This window comes from Gigantopelta aegis, chromosome 4 (assembly GCF_016097555.1).
Source record: "Gigantopelta aegis isolate Gae_Host chromosome 4, Gae_host_genome, whole genome shotgun sequence".
Lineage (NCBI taxonomy): Eukaryota > Metazoa > Mollusca > Gastropoda > Neomphalida > Peltospiridae > Gigantopelta > Gigantopelta aegis.
In genome coordinates, this window is record NC_054702.1 from 32,695,610 (window position 1) to 32,716,261 (window position 20,652).

Below are 20,652 nucleotides of genomic sequence, written 5' to 3' on the forward strand. Positions count from 1 at the left end.
ATATGGTTTACACTTCCTAATAACTAAGGTCAGTATCTTCAAGTCTGGCAAAATAATTTGTGCTTTCATACAGGACAAATTTCAAACTATCTAGTTCCATCAGTAGAGTGCTTGCCTGTAGTACTTGCATCATACGATCAAACCACCTCAGCGGATCAATTCTCCAACTGCAGTTTTCCTGTCCCAACCAGTGCCCCACAACCGGTATATCAAAGGCCTTGTTATGTGCTATCCTGTCTGTGGAATGGTGCTACTACTGGAAAAATGGAGAAAACTTGGACTGTTCACCTCCCCCCCCCCCCCCCCCCCCAGGCGAGTGTGGTGCACTTGTGAGGACAGGTAATGTAGCATGAATCCTCTCTAAGACTATATGTCAGAATTACCAAATGTTAGATATCCAACAGCCGATGATTGTAAATCAATATTCTCTTTTTATGTTGTTAAAAAAGACAAACTCTGTTTTCAGTCAAATGTGCCAAAACTACACTGTGATAAAAACAGAATAAAAGACACTTCATATTCAGGTTTGTCCCTAGTGTGCTATTGTTTCCACTTGTTTTCGTAGAACCACATCAGTGCGAACATGAGATGAATGGGTTTCACTACACTCTCGTTCATGATTAAACTGCGGCCCTCGGACACAGGTATTTCAACCACATCGATCATTTCACCCTCCTCAGCCACGCCGCCCCCACTGCTCACTCTCATGGCATCGGTGACTTCAACATAGAACAAGGTCTGCAGAGCACCAGCTGTGCCAACCCCAGACCTGAAAAATATTTAACATTTCACAATTTTAGCTATTCAATCCTAAAACATTATTAACAATTTAGTGAATTAGGAATGAAATGTTTTATTTAACGACACAGTCAACACATTTTATTTATGGTTATATGGTGTTGGACATATGGTTACGGATCACACAGATATGGAGAGAGGAAACCCGCTGTCGCCACTTCATGGGCTATTTTTTTTATTAGCAGCAAGGGATCTTTCACATGCACTATCTCACAGACAGGATATTACATACCATGGCCTTTGTTACACTAGTTGTGGAGCACTGGCTGGAACGAGAAATAGCCCAATGGGCCCACCATAGGGATTTAATGAATTAGGTTAAAAGATATGTAGTGAAACTCAAGTTTCAGTCAGCTAAATAAAATATCACAAAATGAAGACTCTTTGAAGAATTGTATTTGATTTTCAAATTCACTTATTAGCAATTTACAGGGATTTATTTAGGAATTTTTTTCAAGGTCCCATGTCTGTTGGGATTGGGAAAATTAGTGTAGGTAAATCATACTTGAGATATTTTGTTCTGGCCACTGAATGATGCAAATTAATTTATTACAACAGACATAATTAAATATATACATGTGTATATGTATATTGGGAATTTTTAGCATAGAAATTGGGAAAATTCAGTGCCACTTTCTTTCAGACCCACAGAACACATGGACAAGTCCCCAATTTAATAATGAAACACTTTGATTCACCAAAGAGAACTTAAAGGTTAACTTTATACAAAATTATTTCACTGTTTACTTTGTAAAATGTGTTATTTCTACTTTTGCTTTCACTGCAAAGTGTCTTACAATACCTATGCTAAATGTTTCAAACTTTATTTAAAAACAAGGATGCCTTATCCGTGACATTCATTCTAATGTTTTTAGTAAGTAAGGATGTATACTACCAAATCAAATCCCATACATGACAATATATGGCTAAAACTCCTACCTGCAGTGTATCAATCGACAGAAATGCTATGGATATAAATACTACCACCCCTCACCCTTAAAGTGAATAAAAAAAAATAGGGGGTCAAGCTGCTCATTTCTGAGATAATGGGTACTTGAGTACTCTTTTTACAGGTACCCCATACATGTTTTAAGCACAAGGCTACTTGACACAGTGGTACTAGATGAAATAAAATTGCATATATTTTTTTCCCAGATAAAACTTTTTTTTTTTAAACCAACAAACTTACATTTATCACCAATCGCAGGACTTGTGGTGTTCACTTCTCTATCAAAAAATTGAATCGTACTGTGAGAACACCTAAATCAGACTAACTTTAGTCTTACACGACAAGTCGTGTCGGAATAGTACCGATTAGAACATGTACGTCCTATTTCTCACAACAAATCATAAGCTCTCAGCCAATCAAATCGCATTAAAATTTAACTGTTCAGTTTTGTCACATCTGGTTTTTTGTTTGTTTGTTTATAAACATCAAAATGTTCAGATTTCATAGGTCCATAAAACCAATTATTGTCCAGATGTGGTCAGTAATTATAATACTACCAGTAAATGGTCTACATTCATATTTTCTTTATTTCAGTGCAAATTTGTATTGCACTTACATTTTCTGCAAAATATTTTAAACTGACGAGCTTTGTTTGACGTCATGGAATCTTATGTTGTAATGTCTTCCCATGTTATGACAAATCGCATGCGACAAGTCGATGCAACAAATCACATAATGAGAATGTTGCTTAATGAAGGAAGGAAATGTTTTAGTTAACGACGCACTCAACACATTTTATTTACTGTTATATGGCATCGGACATATGGTTAACAGGGGACAATATTTCGAAATCTGAGGTAACCGGAAGTCAGTTCACATGATTTTTACCTAGGTAACCAATTGTTCGGTTACGTCAATTATATTTGCGTAACCTGTGGGTTAACTCATCGGTTACCTCAAAGTTACGTTGAAATTATATTTTAAATATATAATTTTAGCTCAAACATTAAAGTTTTAAAACAAAATACAAAAGAAAACATTTTATAAAACATATTCTTTAATGCTTGTTAAAGTTAACAATATTGTGAAAGGCCAGATTCCTTTTTTCGTTTTGCAGCGGCCAAGTTACTTTATTGATGGTATTTCTGTACTACAATGACGTTCCAGATGGTGTTTTTTAAAGGTCATTATGCGATGTTAGTCTTTTTCAACTTTTGTGACACTTTTGGATTCCTGTTTACATTAAAACCGTTTTTAACATTTGTAAAATATTATGTCTTATATTCCTTTAGAGATAAAACAGCAGTATATAATTTAGCCGCCCCCAGCGGTCCGTGTACATTTCTTTAAAACTTTTGGCTCGATTCTATACAAAGCATTTAGTTTAGACTGGTCGCAAGTTACAACTGTTGCAATATAACGTTGTCGACTGGTTTGTTGCGCATCAAATATCTAAAAATCAGTCTAAAACATTTGTCTGAAAACTAGTCTAACTTTAGGGTCTCGAAATTACAATACTCGACTGTATAATAAACTTCCTGTAATCGTATTTGCAAGTTTTATTTTCTGAACGTCTACAGGTCACGACGTAACCAATTTGCGGTTCGCGTAAATTTAATTTTGCGTAACCGACATGTGAACAGAACGGCGGTTCGCGTGAAATATTGTGCCCTGGTTAAGGACCACACAGATATTGAGAGAGGAAACCCGCTGTAACCACTTCATGAACTACTCTTTTCGATTAGCAGCAAGGGATCTTTCATATGCACCATCCCACAGACAGGCTAGTACATACCACGTCCTTTGTCACACCAGTTGTGGAGCACTGGCTGGAGCGAGAAATAGCCCAATTGGTCCACCGATGAGGATCGATCCTAGACCAACAACGCATCAAGCGGACGCTTCACCACTGGGCTACATCCCGCCCCTTCTGCTTAACGAAGTGATTTAATATGTGTACTACAGACTAATGTACTACCTGTAGGAGGTAACTTTTTCTATCTTATCAAGTGGAACTTTGTAGCCACATTCTTCCAGTAACTCGTCTTGTGCAATCATCTGAGGGGTGTGGTCTTTGTCAATGATTCCGGCACACAGTTCAATGGTCATTCCTAGAGATGATGGGTACTTGGTTGTATCAATTTTATCAACACCATTTTCTGAGAATGTTTCAGCACTAGCCACGTATATCACTGAAAGAAGAAGAAAAGAAAATTAGTTTATTTTGTTTAAAGTTGCAGACCCTAGTTTCATTCCATGAAAATGGACACTGAGTTTGGTTAATCTACAGACTGTATCAGATTTGAATAAAGTTACAATAGAAAGAAAGAAGGAAATGTTTTATTTAACGACGCACTCAACACATTTTATTTACGGTTATATGGCGTCAGACATAAAGTTAAGGACCACACAGATTTTGAGAGGAAACCCACTGTCGCCATTACATGGGCTACTCTTTCCGATTAGCAGCAAGGGATCTTTTATTTGTGCTTCCCACAGGCAGGATAGCACAAACCATGGCCTTTGTTGAACCAGTTATGGATCACTGGTCGGTGCAAGTGGTTTACACCTACCCATTGAGCCTTGCAGAGCACTCAATCAGGGTTTGGAGTCGGTATCTGGATTAAAACTCCCATGCCTCGACTGGGATTCGAACCTAGTACCTACCAGCCTGTAGACCGATGGCCTAACCACGCTGCCACCGAGACCGGTAAAGTTACAATAGAGTCAAACAAGAGTCTGTGACATAGAAATGGGGAAATACTCTTAAAAACAAACTAGAGCTTGTCTCTAACAACTATTACTTCTTAGACACTTCGTAAAAATATGAAAAATACAGTTTGTGGTACTGGAAGATCGAAAACACTTTGGATGTATGGAAATGGATAATCTTAAAAATAAAATCTAAGTAATGTCTGTTTTCAAATATACGCTGTAGCTGGTTTTCAAACTACGGCCTGTCACTTTAATGACACCACTAGAACAAACTCAATCATCTATCATCCATAATTCTGACATCTTAAAAGAAACATGCTACAATTTTTAATCATCAGCAAGGCATCTTTTATATGCACTTTCCCACATACAGGACAGCACATATCACACCCTTTGATATATCTGTTGTGGAGCACTGGTTGAAACAGGGGGAAAAATCCAGTGAAAGAATGGGTTCACCAAGAGGGTTCGATCATTTGATCCAAGCACTTCAGGCGAAAATTCTATCAACAGTGCTAAATTCCCTCAAGAAGAAACAGATGCTGCTTGTTAGGTACTAATTTGGTGCTAAGTGAATAGTATCCATTATCAAAGTGCATACAAATTGAATTTTTTTTACATTAAAATCACTTCCCATTCTAGATGAAAAAGCATGTAACACAGTTTCTAGAACCAACAACCCATTGGCAGATCCAGAAGAAGGTTACTGGGGACCCATAATCTCCTGCCCGTAATGACTTTTTTGTTGTAAATTCATCATCCACAATACACAACACTAAGTATTTTATACTACTTTGGATGTACAATTTATATATATGATATGTACCTGGTCGAAACTGTTTAACAAACACCAAGACATTTCTTGTCGAGTTGAATACTACAATAACAACACTGAAAATAAACAGTACAGTTAAAACATCGGATACATAATACAAGCACATTCTCAACTGATTAATGCTTAAGCATGGCTTATATCTTTGGGGTTTTTTAAAAACTAAACAGCACTCTACACCCACCCAAAAAGGCAAAAGGAAACAAAACAGCAATGAACATGACCAGGGGCTATGGAACAAGGTAAACATCCTCCCCTTCTTTCCGTTGTTATCGTTATGGGGAGCATGCCCCTAAATCGACCACAATATATCCAGGCTAATTCGGCCCTCAATTGTTTTATTCTCTAGGCCATTACACTGACAGTGCCCCCCCCCACCCCCCAACACACACACACAAATCGAATACACTCCACCGGCACTGATGACGTCTTCTAGGGAGACAAATGAACACAAACTTCTCCAAATTCTGTAACTTAAGCAATTCAATTTTTTTTTATTATCTGTTGCCATTTGAAAGCACACCATAATTTGAACATCTTTTCATATAAATATCAAAATGTTATTATTTTTCAACACTCAACATTTTTTGCCTTTAATAACAAACATACCTGTCATGAACCTTCAACAAATCCCAAATTTTTGGCTTTCCATTCTAAAATTCAAAAACAAACATGAATTTAACATATGCCACACTTTTGTCAGATACTAACTAAAGTTAAAGTGAAAGGTTTTTTTTTTTTAACAACACTACTAGAGCACATTGATTTATTAATCACGGGCTATTGGATTTCAAACATTTGGTAATTTGGTCTTGGAGAGGAAACCTGCTACGTTTCTCCATTAGTCGCAAGAGATGTTTTATAGGCTCCATCTCACAGAAAGGATAGCCTTTGATACATCAGTCATGGTGGACTGACTAGAATGAGAAACAGCCCAATGGGAGGCCACCGACAGGGATTGATCCCAGACTGACTGCACATCAAGCAAGCATTTTACCACTGTGTTATGTTCCGCACCGCTATTAAACAATTAAGACACTGACAATTTAAGAAAATCTGTTTGAAAATTGTTGGTGAGCAATATAAACTCCCCTCCTGAAATTGCTCTCAGTATCAAATTCTCAGTAATTTTGAGTAAAATAAATTAGCAATATCAGCATCTGATGAGGTGAGCAATTTTTCATTCACAGGAAAATCATAAGTACAAGTGAGTGAAAGCCAATGCTCACATAAAACCGTTAGGACTGCTGTGTTCAGTGGAACTAGTCGTAGAGCCTAGTTTCAACGCGTAAAAAAAATTGACACTTAAGTTAATCTACCATACATGTACAAACCTGTAACACATTTCGATAAAGTTACAACAGAGTGAAATAAGAATCTGTGATGAAATGGTGAAATACCCTTAAAAATAGACTAAAACTCGATTCCATAAATATTACTTCTCAGATGAAAATGCATTTTTAAAAATATGAAAAATAAATTTTGTGATATTAAAAACACCAGGATGACCAGAAACACTTCAGATGAACAGAAATGGATAATCTAAACAATAAAATCTAAGTAAAATATGATTTCAGTTATCAAAAATGGCTCTAATAGTAAAAAATATGAGTCTGTCACTTTAATATCCATTATTTGGTAATTAATTAAACCATTAGAAACAGAATGGCAAAATCAAGGGAGGGGACTAGGGGGACCTGTTCCCCTAAAGAATTCAAGTGCCCCTTTTTACGAACTTTACTCAAATGCTCTTTTTGAGAGTTGGTCCATGTGCCCGTTTGCATTTGGGCCCCTCCTTAAAAATATTTCCTGGTCCGGCCTAGAAGATACTAAATGAGTGGCCATTTTATACCATTTATCTTACAACAAGTTGTTTAAAATGTACCCAACAAACCCATATTATGTTGATCACAAACCTGCTTATAGTGCATCCTCAGAGGTTTGAGGTATTTAGACGTGGGACACGGGCCAACTGTCACATCTTCTATTTTCTCCATCTTCTGCTTTACCAAAATAGTATCCTACAAGATAAGATAAAAAGTGTTAGTATAAGTACAGTAACTTGCAAGATAAGATAAAAAGTGTTAGTGTAAGTACAGTAACTTGCAAGATAAGATAAAAAGTGTTATTGTAAGTACAGTAACTTGCAAGATAAGATAAAAAGTGTTAGTGTAAGTACAGTAACTTGCAAGACAAGATAAAAAGTGTTAGTGTAAGTACAGTAACTTGCAAGATAAGATAAAAAGTGTTATTGTAAGTACAGTAACTTGCAAGATAAGATAAAAAGTGTTAGTGTAAGTACAGTAACTTGCAAGATAAGATAAAAAGTGTTAGTGTAAGTACAGTAACTTGCAAGATAAGCTAAAAAGTGTTATTGTAAGTACAGTAACTTGCAAGATAAGATAAAAAGTGTTAGTTTAAGTACAGTAACTTGCAAGATAAGATAAAAAGTGTTATTGTAAGTACAGTAACTTGCAAGATAAGATAAAAAGTGTTATTGTAAGTACAGTAACTTGCAAGATAAGATAAAAAGTGTTAGTGTTAAGTACAGTAACTTGCAAGATAAGATAAAAAGTGTTAGTGTAAGTACAGTAACTTGCAAGATAAGATAAAAAGTGTTAGTGTAAGTACAGTAACTTGCAAGATAAGATAAAAAGTGTTATTGTAAGTACAGTAACTTGCAAGATAAGATAAAAAGTGTTAGTGTAAGTACAGTAACTTGCAAGATAAGATAAAAAGTGTTAGTGTAAGTACAGTAACTTGCAAGATAAGCTAAAAAGTGTTATTGTAAGTACAGTAACTTGCAAGATAAGATAAAAAGTGTTAGTTTAAGTACAGTAACTTGCAAGATAAGATAAAAAGTGTTATTGTAAGTACAGTAACTTGCAAGATAAGATAAAAAGTGTTAGTGTAAGTACAGTAACTTGCAAGACAAGATAAAAAGTGTTAGTGTAAGTACAGTAACTTGCAAGATAAGATAAAAAGTGTTATTGTAAGTACAGTAACTTGCAAGATAAGATAAAAAGTGTTAGTGTAAGTACAGTAACTTGCAAGATAAGATAAAAAGTGTTAGTGTAAGTACAGTAACTTGCAAGATAAGCTAAAAAGTGTTATTGTAAGTACAGTAACTTGCAAGATAAGATAAAAAGTGTTAGTTTAAGTACAGTAACTTGCAAGATAAGATAAAAAGTGTTAGTTTAAGTACAGTAACTTGCAAGATAAGATAAAAAGTGTTATTGTAAGTACAGTAACTTGCAAGATAAGATAAAAAGTGTTAGTGTAAGTACAGTAACTTGCAAGACAAGATAAAAAGTGTTAGTGTAAGTACAGTAACTTGCAAGATAAGATAAAAAGTGTTATTGTAAGTACAGTAACTTGCAAGATAAGATAAAAAGTGTTAGTGTAAGTACAGTAACTTGCAAGATAAGATAAAAAGTGTTAGTGTAAGTACAGTAACTTGCAAGATAAGCTAAAAAGTGTTATTGTAAGTACAGTAACTTGCAAGATAAGATAAAAAGTGTTAGTTTAAGTACAGTAACTTGCAAGATAAGATAAAAAGTGTTAGTATAAGTACAGTAACTTGCAAGATAAGATAAAAAGTGTTATTGTAAGTACAGTAACTTGCAAGATAAGATAAAAAGTGTTATTGTAAGTACAGTAACTTGCAAGATAAGATAAAAAGTGTTATTGTAAGTACAGTAACTTGCAAGATAAGATAAAAAGTGTTATTGTAAGTACAGTAACTTGCAAGATAAGATAAAAAGTGTTAGTATAAGTACAGTAACTTGCAAGATAAGATAAAAAGTGTTATTGTAAGTACAGTAACTTGCAAGATAAGATAAAAAGTGTTAGTATAAGTACAGTAACTTGCAAGATAAGATAAAAAGTGTTATTGTAAGTACAGTAACTTGCAAGATAAGATAAAAAGTGTTATTGTAAGTACAGTAACTTGCAAGATAAGATAAAAAGTGTTAGTATAAGTACAGTAACTTGCAAGATAAGATAAAAAGTGTTATTGTAAGTACAGTAACTTGCAAGATAAGATAAAAAGTGTTAGTGTAAGTACAGTAACTTGCAAGATAAGATAAAAAGTGTTAGTGTAAGTACAGTAACTTGCAAGATAAAATAAAAAGTGTTAGTGTAAGTACAGTAACTTGCAAGATAAGATAAAAAGTGTTAGTGTAAGTACAGTAACTTGCAAGATAAGATAAAAAGTGTTAGTTTAAGTACAGTAACTTGCAGTAACCAGTGTTTGAAGTAACCATAGAAATATCATTAAACTAATTAAAAGTGATACAGTAAAGTCAAAGAATATGAAAAATGGAACAACAAAAAAAACCCACCTTAGTGTGTCAAAATTAGACACCGTCCACCGTAACGTTAGACCATCCATCCCCAAAATATTAAGTATTGCTTGGAGACACCCCCACCCCTTCCCATTCACATGCAATAGATGTATTATAACTTTAACATACTGTTTTGTGACCTGGAAAAGTGCAGACATACATATCACATCAATTTATAATCCTTATGGCCCAGCAAGTTCACCATGACTGGTATATCAAAGGCCATGGTATGTGCTATCCTGTCTGAAATAGTGCATATAAAAGATCCCTTATTACTAAAATAACGTTATGTATTGCTGTTAAATAAACCCATCCACCCTTTGTAATGTTTGGACCTACACCCACCCATCCCCTCAAAATAATCAGAATTAGAGGCAAGAGACTAAGAGGAATTGCACCCATGAACATGATTAAGTTTGAGGAGTAATGATTTCTAAATTAAATATCTTCAGGGTTAATGTTTTGTGTTTTCAAAATAAATATCCTCGCGCCCGTCATGTCTTTAAATCAATAATAATTCAGCTGATTGGATTTTTCTCGTTCAAAGCAGTGGACCACAACTGTACAAAGGCTGTGGTATGTGTCAGGGTTCGAAACAGCCTGTGGTCAGGTCGCCAAATGTAACTATTTGGGCAACTTAAATATTAAAAAATAATGGCGTTAGTCACCCAAATATCATTTGGTCGATCTTCTTTAGAGCTATAACATATGAGCCACTGTTAATATTTGTAATGCATATATTTATTCCACATTAAAATCTTGCTCGTGGTTTGTGATTTGCTTACCATAATTTGCCAACATCCATTATTATTTTTTGGGCCACCATATTTTTTGGCGACTTTCGAGCCCTGTGTGTTTTCCTGTGTGTGGGAAAGTGCATTTAAAAGATCCCTTACTGCATTAGAAAAAATGTAGTGGGTTTCGTTTCCTCTGATGACTATGAGTCAGAATTACCAAATGTTTGACATCCAATAACCGATGATTAATTAATCAATGTGCTCCAGTGGTGTTGTTAAAGACAACAAACTTCAAATCACTTGTATGTGTTTTACTGGTATGTGTTAATCATAAATAACAAATGATGTTCTCACCAATGTGTTGTAAGAAATTGAAATAAACTGAATACATGTACCTAGCCATACAATCTAATTAAAATTAGCTCCACTATTACATGTGGATCTAACACCAGCCGGTTGGAGCTCATGTCCACCAATCAAAACCTTACTTGCAGAATCCTGCCAGTGATTTAAAACTGTATAGTCCCCAATGTCCAGGTAACATTTCGTCTGTAAATAATAATTTAAATATTGACCAATCACACTTCGCCTTTTATAACGTTATTTGGGAGCATACAAATTCTAAAAATATCGGGCAAGTCTATTTTAGTGGCCGCAGTACAGCGAACCATACCAATACGTACGGGGTGGTTTATCGGTCTTCAATTTTACATTAAACATTATTTATTTATTTATAAAAAAATAATAATAATAAATCAGTCTTCAGTTTTACATTACAAATTATTTATTTTATAAAATAAAACATGTTTTAAGGCATTCGTAATTCACACGAAACATGTCATATACCCTCAGGATAATTCGGAATGTTTTCAAATTATTTTTAAATCACTGGCAGGATTCTGCAAGTAAGGTTTTGATTGGTGGACATGAGCTCCAACTGGCTGGTGTTTGATCCACATGTAATAGTGGAGCTAATTTTAATTAGATTGCTAGCCATACATGTTCAGCAGTTATTTGCCACCCATTTTTTAATTGGTGAGTGACCATTGCTGTTTATCTTTAAAAACTGGATACTAATACTGGAGTGGCTGTGTGATTTTATAATGGAGGCTGAAAAGTGGCAAAAAAATGCAACTTATTTTCGTGCTTATATCCAAGCATGCTGTCCTGGGCACACCTCAGCTATCTGAGCTGTCTATCCATGACAGTGGATTAGTTATTAGTTGGTTTGTGGTTAATGAGAGAGAAGAGGGTGTAGTGGCCTTACACCTACCCATTGAGCCCTTAAGAACTCGCTCTGGGTTAGAGCCGGTACCGGACTGTGAACCCTGTACCTACCAGCCTGTAGTCTGATGGCTTAACCACTGTGCCACTGAGGCCGGTGTGGCACAAACAGGATTTTTACGGGAGGTATATGTGGGGTGTATTAACTGATTTTTAATTTGTTTTATTTGACAAAAGTTGTCCTAATATGATGTTTTAAAGCACTTTCCCCATTATTAATATTATGGATGAGCCTCATAGCACCACCCACGACATAATTACGGAGTGAACATTATATATCAGGATGGGGCGGAAGCAAGGACCCCTGTCCCTCCCCCTCTCAGACACATGCTTTATCTTTGGCTATACCAGTGGATAATAAACCGTAAATGAAAACTAAATAATGAATGGACATGTCATCTGCCTCTACTGGCTCTAGGTTGCATTTATTTCTGAATGACTAGTAAAAATGAAATGACAATAACTGCTATTTAGGCTCTTGAAGTAAAAAAAATTAAAAAATCCTGTCTCAATAATAAATGCTTGTCAATGTGACAGATATAACTGTTAGTTAACGGTTTTATCTAATATATTATTATTTTTTGGTTAATAATTTGGTTTTAAGACCATGCACCATTATGTATATCCCATCTTTTTGGCCATAAAATTTATGTTATGTTATGATCATAAATTACCTGTTTAAAATGCACCAACAAGGACGAAATAGCTTTCGGCCTTATTTTGACACCTGGAAATCTTGTAAAATTAGTTATTATGCACAAAATAGTTATTTTTAGGATCCTCGCAAAAAGAGAACCCTCATAAAAAGTTGGGCTCATATCACAGATTCATACAGGTATTAAATTAACTAAACACTAAGGAGTCCACTGACCTACAACTGTCTGTTAAGTAAAATAAGGACGATGACAAAGTAATGTTTTGTAAACGTGTCTGAAAACACTTCTCTTACACTTCTTCAGATTTTAAACATGCATGCATGCATGCATCGAGCTGTCGTCAAACTGAAGTCAACATTCGGTGCTACGCATTCTTAGTTTCTTACATTGAAAACATATGTAAGTTGCAAGCTCCCCAAATGACCAATCTAGCTTACTTTCACTTTTATAATATCAATGATATTATCGTTCTTATACTATTAATAATACATCTCTTTTAGTATTTTGAGTAATATACTAATTAAAAGTTGTAGCACAAAATTATAAATAACTTTGCTCAATGTATAAAAATACAGAACTAATTAACTGCTATGATCCGTTTTCGTAAGATATTCATTGTACTTTTTCGAATAACACAGAATTACCACCAGCCGCAGTTTCGTAGGAAAATCAACAGAAAACTTCTGTTTACAAAATTTACTGATTTATATGTAACATTAGATTTGTATAAATGCTAAAAGATAAAGCACCTTTAGCAACACGTTCGTTGTGCTTTAACTGACCTTGTTGTATTTTAGGATGAGTCAATGTTGTCGCCATGAATGAAAAACAGATGGACTGACAGCATCAGTGATGGCGCAATTACCTAAAGGGCACCCATCCTATTCCGTAGTGCACGAATTCTGTCAAAGTGATGTTCTTGAGGTAGGTTTTGTTAATACATATTACACGCTGATCTTTCGTTGCATTGGACAATTCATATGCGCATTCGTCGTGTCTATTTCGTAACCGTTAGTCCAAACTAACACAACCCATGACAAATCGGGCAACCCAATAAAATAAATAATACATATGGTAGTTTTGTCCCATTATTACTGTTATGTATGGTGGCAAGAACACCTTGTTGCCCAAAATTCATCACAATTAAAAAAAAAAAAAATTTGGCCTCAGTTTCAAAAGTGATAAGTACTGCAAAGATACCATCGATGTCCCAAACTGCCTTCACCTAACCTGAATACAATATTTATGGAAATATTATTCTACATTTTCCAGCTACTATACCGGAAGTAGGGCGATCTCGCCACCGGTCGATCTCGCCCAGGCGATCTCGTCACCGGTTGATCTCGCCCAGGCGATCTCGCCACAGGCGAAATCGCCGTAAATTCCATATACTGCTGGGCGAAATCGCCGTACTATATATATTTAACTAAAGAGGAATTTTATGATTTAAAATGTTTATATTACTAACATTAATTACCTTATAAACTCATTGTGTGGATGTTTATATATTATTATTTTTTGTTTCTGTTTACTCCGCCCAACTTTTTGAGAAACCAATATCAAACCCAAAACATGCACTGAATAATAATAAGCTTAAAGTACTGTCAGTCGGGCCAACTTTGTTGTAAACAGAATGGAAGACAGAAAACAGACAGATGGAGTTTCAGTTTGAATTTTATTAATTTGTTACATTAATATGTTCTCAAACAATAAGTAAGTGTACAATGAAATGGTACACAAAACGTCGGCGATCTCACCCAACCTTGCTGATATGGAGTAAACTGAACAAAAGCAATGACAGAAAAAACAAAAGCTTGGGAATAAAGAACAGTATAAAACCCAAAACATTAATTAGCAAAACGTATGGTAACACACATGTGCAGTTTGTCATTGTCCATTTCTAAGGCCACTAAATGAAAAAATATATGTTTCTTAACTGCACAATTGACAAACACTTACTAGTAGTTTATTATTTTAAAAAGGAACAATTCAATTTGTCAAGGGTTCTGGTCCGGTCCGCGTTTTATCAATACACATGAATAACACTTGATGTCAATACTGATAGGCATTATGTTTATACCAGTGAATAGTTTGTAAAATATAATTTTTTTAATGAATTGATTCTTAATTAACACAATTTATCCACTCAAAATTATTTACAATTGTTATGAATGGATTATGAAAACTATTCACTACAATAGAGGCACAAAAATGTAGCATACCTTTTGCAGATCGAATATAATAATTGAAAACAAATTCTAACAACAGGGGTCTTAAAAATCTTAAAAATTAAATGCTTTGGCCTTGTTGATATGGCACGTGTGAGGTCATGTGACATGCACCGAATGTTAATTCATCTTTTATCATTTTAAGTCAATTTCTACGAGTGATGTGGACCCGATAATCGGTAATTTTAAGGAGTAAACAAAAACGACTTTGTAAAATTAATGGTTTTAGGGGTTTGTAATGTTTTGTATTTAGATACTTTTTTTAACATTATTATTTATGAAAATGTTCTTGAACTGTGAAGAAAAACCTCATAACTGAATGACATGCCGATGACAACAAATCAGATGTTGATTGCGCGAATTGTGTACGAAAAAACAAAGTGAACGGAATTGGAAGCATAAAAACGCAGTTAGGGACGTTGACGATATACACAATAGCAGGGCTCAAACTTAACAATGGCACCGATGCCAATTACCGTCGCCGAGATCTATAGGGTTGAAAATTAACATGAAATCCATAGTCGCCAGCAGGGCTAGTTCAAGAAAATTCTTACTAGCCCTCCAATTATCACACTGGAATTTAACTGCACAGCCAAAATCAAAGCTATGGTCGTTTTGTTTTTTGTTGTTGAATAATGTGATCACCATATATAGTACATTTGCATTAAAGAAAACTGATGCATTGGCTTTTAACTTCATAACGAATAAAGTTAAAATTGATATAAAAACATGTTATTAAGTTTTAAACCCATACCAACTCGAATAGAAAAGAAAAAAATCCAGTATAAATAAACATGTTTCTTTACAAACTACCATTAAGTTATGCATATTAAAACTCGTTGCGGCATGTTCAGGAGGCAAAATGGTCGCAAAATAAAATGATGCATTGAATAAAACAGTGTACTTAGCTGGTGGATAATTATGCTTATATAGTTGTTATAATTATGACCTTTGCTCCAGATGCAATTTTTCGCTATTAACATGTACTTTGATTTAACAACAAATAACGATGCATTGTTGCTGTATCGCTTTCAACGAAGTTGGTTGGTTATATCAATCCAATGGCTAGTGGATTTTATAAAAATTCTAGAAGCCCAGATATATCAATGCTTATAAACAGTCGGTTGTTATACTAATTGCTCTACCTTTTTATTACTATTTCTATGCTTCAATGAACACTAAACTCAGTCCAACTATTTACCCTCAAGACGCCCCAAGACTCAAAAAAGGTATATATATACTTAGCCAAAAAAGTTTAGCAATTTGGTAAATGTGCTTAAATAAAAGAAAACTTGTGACTTCCATAATAAAATCAGACACTGGATTTAATTGAGGCTACATATGTAACAGGAGATTTTTAATACAAAATGAAATGTGTGACTGTCACATCGTTAAATGGTACTTGGGGGGGTCATGCACAAAAATCTGAAAATTTTATTGCTGCTGAAAGTGTATTGTCAGTAAGAAAACTGTATGTTGACCTTGCAGATCTTGTTGTTTGAATGGCTCATCAGAATACATTCTTTGCAGGCCTTTGAGAATTGAAAATCTGCGTGACCCATTTATCGGTTACGCAGAAATAGATCCAGGTAACCCATATTCTTTTTGCGTAACCTGTTATATCCGAGTAAATGGTGATCCAAATTTCGTGCAAACGAAAAATATGTTGTGCAAAATTAGATTAACGCGAGCAACGAGCAAATGAAATGATCGTTCTCGCAAATTTCAGAGGCCTGCTTTTTGATTAAATTGTCTTCTATTTCAAAGTTCAAGTAAGCCATACATGTATGTACTGTAAGTGTTAATAAGTTTTTAAAAAATCCAAAAACAAATCACACAAATTTATTCATGGTAACTAATTAAAAACCTTTCTCCATTACCAGTAACTGACAGGTATTTATTTCACAGTACAAATGAGCAAAAATCATATACATACATGTATATTATACACATCTACGAGCTATTTTCACGAAAAGGGGCAAATAATGGTAAAGACATTACAGCTCCAATATTTTCCACAAAACAGCATATAATGTAAATAAATGGATGCACATAAACGGTGTCATCACTTGATGCACTGGATATGATATTTGGCCATGTAGATGCATTAAAAAAGCTTCTTAAAATTATATACCCAAAATGTCCACTCCGTTATTGTGTACAAAAGCACACGTTATCTTTATGGAATTGTATAACTCCCTAAAATACTAAGAGTTTGACTTTAAACTGCAAAATGTAAGTAAACCAGGATTGAAAATTAACACAAAAACCATGGTCACCACCAGTTGAAGAAAAATCTTACTGGCCCTTCTCAAATTCAACTAGCCCTCCAATTATGTCATTGAAATTTAACGGCACAGCCAAAATAAAAGTTGGAATGTTCTTTGTTGAATAATAAGCATGTGCTCACCATATATAGTCCGTTTGCTTCAACAGGAAACCGATAAATTGGCATGTAACTTCATAATGAATAAATTTAAAATTCATATAAAAACATGATCTTAAGTTTTAAACCTATACCAACTCAAGTAACATGTTTTGAAAAAAGAAATCCAGTATAAATAAAAATGTTTGTTTACAAATTACAATTAAATTATGCAGATTAAATCTTGTTTTTAATACATGACTGAAGATAAAATGCTAGAACAGCCGAGATATGCATCTTGACTTGTACTGTCTCTGAAGTAAAACAAATAATGCAGCACAAAGAGAATAAAGGTAGAACTGCACATGCTGTAGTATATAAAACTAGCCTGGGTGGCAGTTCTCTTTGTAGCGATGCAAGAGGGATGAAATAAACTTTGTGGCGATGCAAGAGGGGGTAAAATCTCCAGTAAAGGATTTCCTCGGGAGTGGCTGTCCTATAGAGGAAGCATGCACACATGTGCATTTAATTTGGATATTGTAAATGCTAAATAAATAAGAAAAATAAATCTGTGAGAGAAACCCCCCCCAAAATATACGATGTACTTGCAAAACATAAAAAAACTTACTTATTGTTTATTACAGTAATATTTGGATGGTTATGTCATCATGTAAGTGTTGGTGACAAGGCTTTAGATCTGATATGTTCTTATTTCATGTAAATCGTTTTAAACGTAAAACAATACCGACAACGACAATGAATTAATTGACCTTGGGATTAAGCGCTTTAGTACCGGTAATGGAAAATGTCTGTTATTTTTATTTGCACATAGAATAATGTAAGCTAATTAAATATGATTCCTTTTTACCATAACATTGAATAACAATTGTCAGATAGTAGCTCCACTAGATAATTTTTGCGTATTTTGTCCATTCCAATAAGCCGACGACTTGCATATTTTAAAAATACATCCAATACATTTTCAGAAAGCCCGGCCCATAACTACAGAAGCTGAGTCTGGTGCTGTTAAAATATAGAGAATGTTCTATGTCTTTTGCTGCCAGATCTGTAGTTTGATTCAGTTTCAGTGTGTTTCTTTTTCAACTGGTACCTTACTCGCCAGACACTGAAATCGATGATCACCCAACGAACTACTTTTGTAAAAAATTTAGTCGCCCTTAGCCAATAAAGGTCGCCACAGGGAGAGTTCTCACAGGTAAATGTATATACTCATTTGTTTTAAAATGCTGTTAATTGTTGTAAAAGGTAACATGGATTACGTTTATAACTTAGGTAACTTTTTTTTAAACTGATTTAAATTGTTTGCATGTTTTTCTAAACAAACCATAAAGTATGCCTAGGCCCTAGATCTGCATGTTGTGTAAATTAACATATTGATTAAACGTGATCTCAGTATGCAAATCTACATTGAAAAGTTAATTATTTTCATTTACTGCATTTTTCACCATGGTCAGTGACTTTTCAAATCCACTGGCCCCATGACAAGTGAATTTTTTTTTTTTATATAGAACCCCTGCATTTGTGAGACATGAAAATATAAAACAGAAGCATGCATACAGATTCAAGGTGTTTGGACATTAGATCTTATTGTCTGCAGTTTTTTTTATGTCCAGGTGACATTTGATGGTGAACAGTTTCACAGGAACCATTCTGTGTTTATTTTCTTAATTAATATGTTTTTGTTTTTTTTAGCACTGGAAGCTGTGCTGTGACAGAGGTGAACTACTTGATGGTCTGAAAAGACATTTCCGGGTGTGGGTCCCGTTGGTGTTTGGCAACAGTCATGATTCTGCGAAAGAAGAGCACCTTGCAGAAAAGTACTTGTTTCGGCCGATGACAGAGTTCATGTGTGGTGGGAATCCAGAAGAAGTCTTTTCTCAGCTCAAAAATGTTGATACTCCATCGCAGATTTGTGGTCATGTTTTCAAACCAGGAGAACCCACATACAGTTGCAGGTATATTATTGATCAGTAGAAACTATGACATTTCGGTGACCTTTTTTCTTATTGACAGGTTCCATGTTTTCAGGTAAAAATGACTGAAGTGATTATTTTTTTGACTGTAATCAATGTACCGTATATCTTCGCCTGTAAGTCGATCTCGGCTATAAGTCGAGTCCCTAATTTCAAGCCCTGAAAACATATTTTTTTATTGACCCGTTTATAAGTCGACCCATGAAAAACTACTTATAAATATTGAAATATTTCTTATTTTCAGCACATGAGAACAATAATATTTGAACAAAAGAAAATTATTTTACAAACTTCGGTTTTCACGTTTTGTACATCGCAATATGATCAGACTATTCCAATCAAACTATCATTATTACATAGCATCAAAACGAAATATTCCCTTAGTAGAGAGTGAAAGCTGTTTGACTGTTACTGTATAGTACTGTACAGATGGTTTTGTGCACAGACAACAACTTTATTTATAAACACTGACAACAGGTCACTACGATAAAACTGAAAGTATCACGTTTTGCCGCCATATTAATACATGTAAGGAGGATAACTCTGGAAAGTACACTGGTTTTTGTACCAAATGATGTGTGTCCCTATTGCTCTAGATAAGTGAACTGCAGAGATCAGTCTATTTTAAGGGAAAGCTCAGTAATATTCATGAAGTTAATCACCGCCAAAACATTGTTTGAACAACCATTAATGCCAGTGACCAGATTTCAAAATAAATTCAGGCAACAGGTAGTTAGTATTGTTTACATTTTCACTGTTAGTGATGACTGTTAATTTAACTAAGTGGACTGTTGTCTTGGCATGTGAGTGAGATCGTACGCCTTTTCGCATAACCAAAACCGTTCTAATGCCCCAAAAAATAGGTTATAAAAAATAAATGTGTCAAATTAACATATTTGAGTATAAATACATGGCATACTTCAACAATAAAAGTTGTAAAATAATCCCCAAAACAGTAATATTTTTTGGGGAAATTTTTTTACCCTCTTATAAGTCGACCCCCCAAGTTATAAAATAATTTTTGGGTGAAAAAAATTCGACTTATAGGCGAAGATATACGGTACATGTCAAATAATTTTTGTAAGTTTTTAGTTGTATTTAATAATATTTATGAATAGGTTGCATACATACATAAGAGCGTCATATGTTACGGTTTCTGTTTTCGGCAACTGGTTAATATATGGCCAAAGTGAGTTCACTGTTTGTTTTTACTGACCTTGGTTACCCAGTCAAAGCTGATTGTAAAGGAACAAAGATACTTTAAACTTTGTCTGCTATTTGTTTTCATTTTACATTGATACAAAGGAAAAAACTATTTGTATACATGTAAGAAATTGAGGATTATTTTATTTTACAGGGACTGTGCAAATGACCCAACTTGTGTCTTCTGCATTGACTGTTTTCAAAATAGTTCCCATAAGCAGCATCGATATCGGGTTTGTATAAATTACACTGTTTGCAAAAATTACACTGTAATTTGCATTGCTCTTACAGATTATGTCTTAATATTGAGGTATTTTGGTTTTGTTCTATAATTAAAAAATGGTCATAATTGAATATTATTTAAACATTACAGTTATTGAAATTATATGCATGGTATGCTAAAATGTAAATCTATTGCAGTATAAATATTTCAAAGATCCCAGTTTTACTGTTTTTTGGCCAATGTTTTCACTCGACAACATTACTTGGTTCAATGTTATGGTTATTTTAAGTAATTAAGAGCTAATTGGGGCAGGTAATGTGAT

At 34.4% G+C, this 20,652-nt stretch overlaps 2 protein-coding genes across 9 annotated transcripts in view; one reads left to right on the top strand and one right to left on the bottom strand.

Moving 5' to 3' along the window:
- Window positions 1-316: 316 nt before the first annotated feature.
- Window positions 317-13,211, bottom strand: LOC121370405 (uridine diphosphate glucose pyrophosphatase NUDT14-like). 4 transcript variants are annotated; one of them, XM_041495607.1, is made up of 6 exons: window positions 13,100-13,211; window positions 7,211-7,315; window positions 5,904-5,947; window positions 5,289-5,353; window positions 3,726-3,939; window positions 317-769 (listed from the first exon to the last, which is right to left on the bottom strand). In XM_041495607.1, exons 2-6 carry the CDS (start codon window positions 7,289-7,291, stop codon window positions 541-543), a joined length of 633 nt encoding a protein of 210 aa, XP_041351541.1. In that variant the 5' UTR covers window positions 7,292-7,315; window positions 13,100-13,211; the 3' UTR covers window positions 317-540. The 4 variants fall into 4 exon arrangements, with proteins under 4 accessions (XP_041351541.1, XP_041351540.1, XP_041351539.1 ...); XM_041495606.1 differs by lacking the exon at window positions 13,100-13,211 and adding an exon at window positions 12,611-12,744; XM_041495605.1 differs by lacking the exon at window positions 13,100-13,211 and adding an exon at window positions 12,533-12,682.
- LOC121370404 (E3 ubiquitin-protein ligase UBR2-like) overlaps window positions 12,974-20,652 on the top strand; it is a 73,332-nt gene continuing 65,653 nt past the window's right edge. For all 5 annotated transcript variants that reach the window (XM_041495600.1, XM_041495599.1, XM_041495601.1 and 2 more), the window contains exons 1-3: window positions 12,974-13,241; window positions 18,624-18,886; window positions 20,262-20,340. In XM_041495600.1, coding sequence (XP_041351534.1) covers window positions 13,170-13,241; window positions 18,624-18,886; window positions 20,262-20,340 — 414 coding nt within the window. In that variant the 5' untranslated portion in view covers window positions 12,974-13,169. The remainder of the gene's footprint in view (window positions 13,242-18,623; window positions 18,887-20,261; window positions 20,341-20,652) is intronic.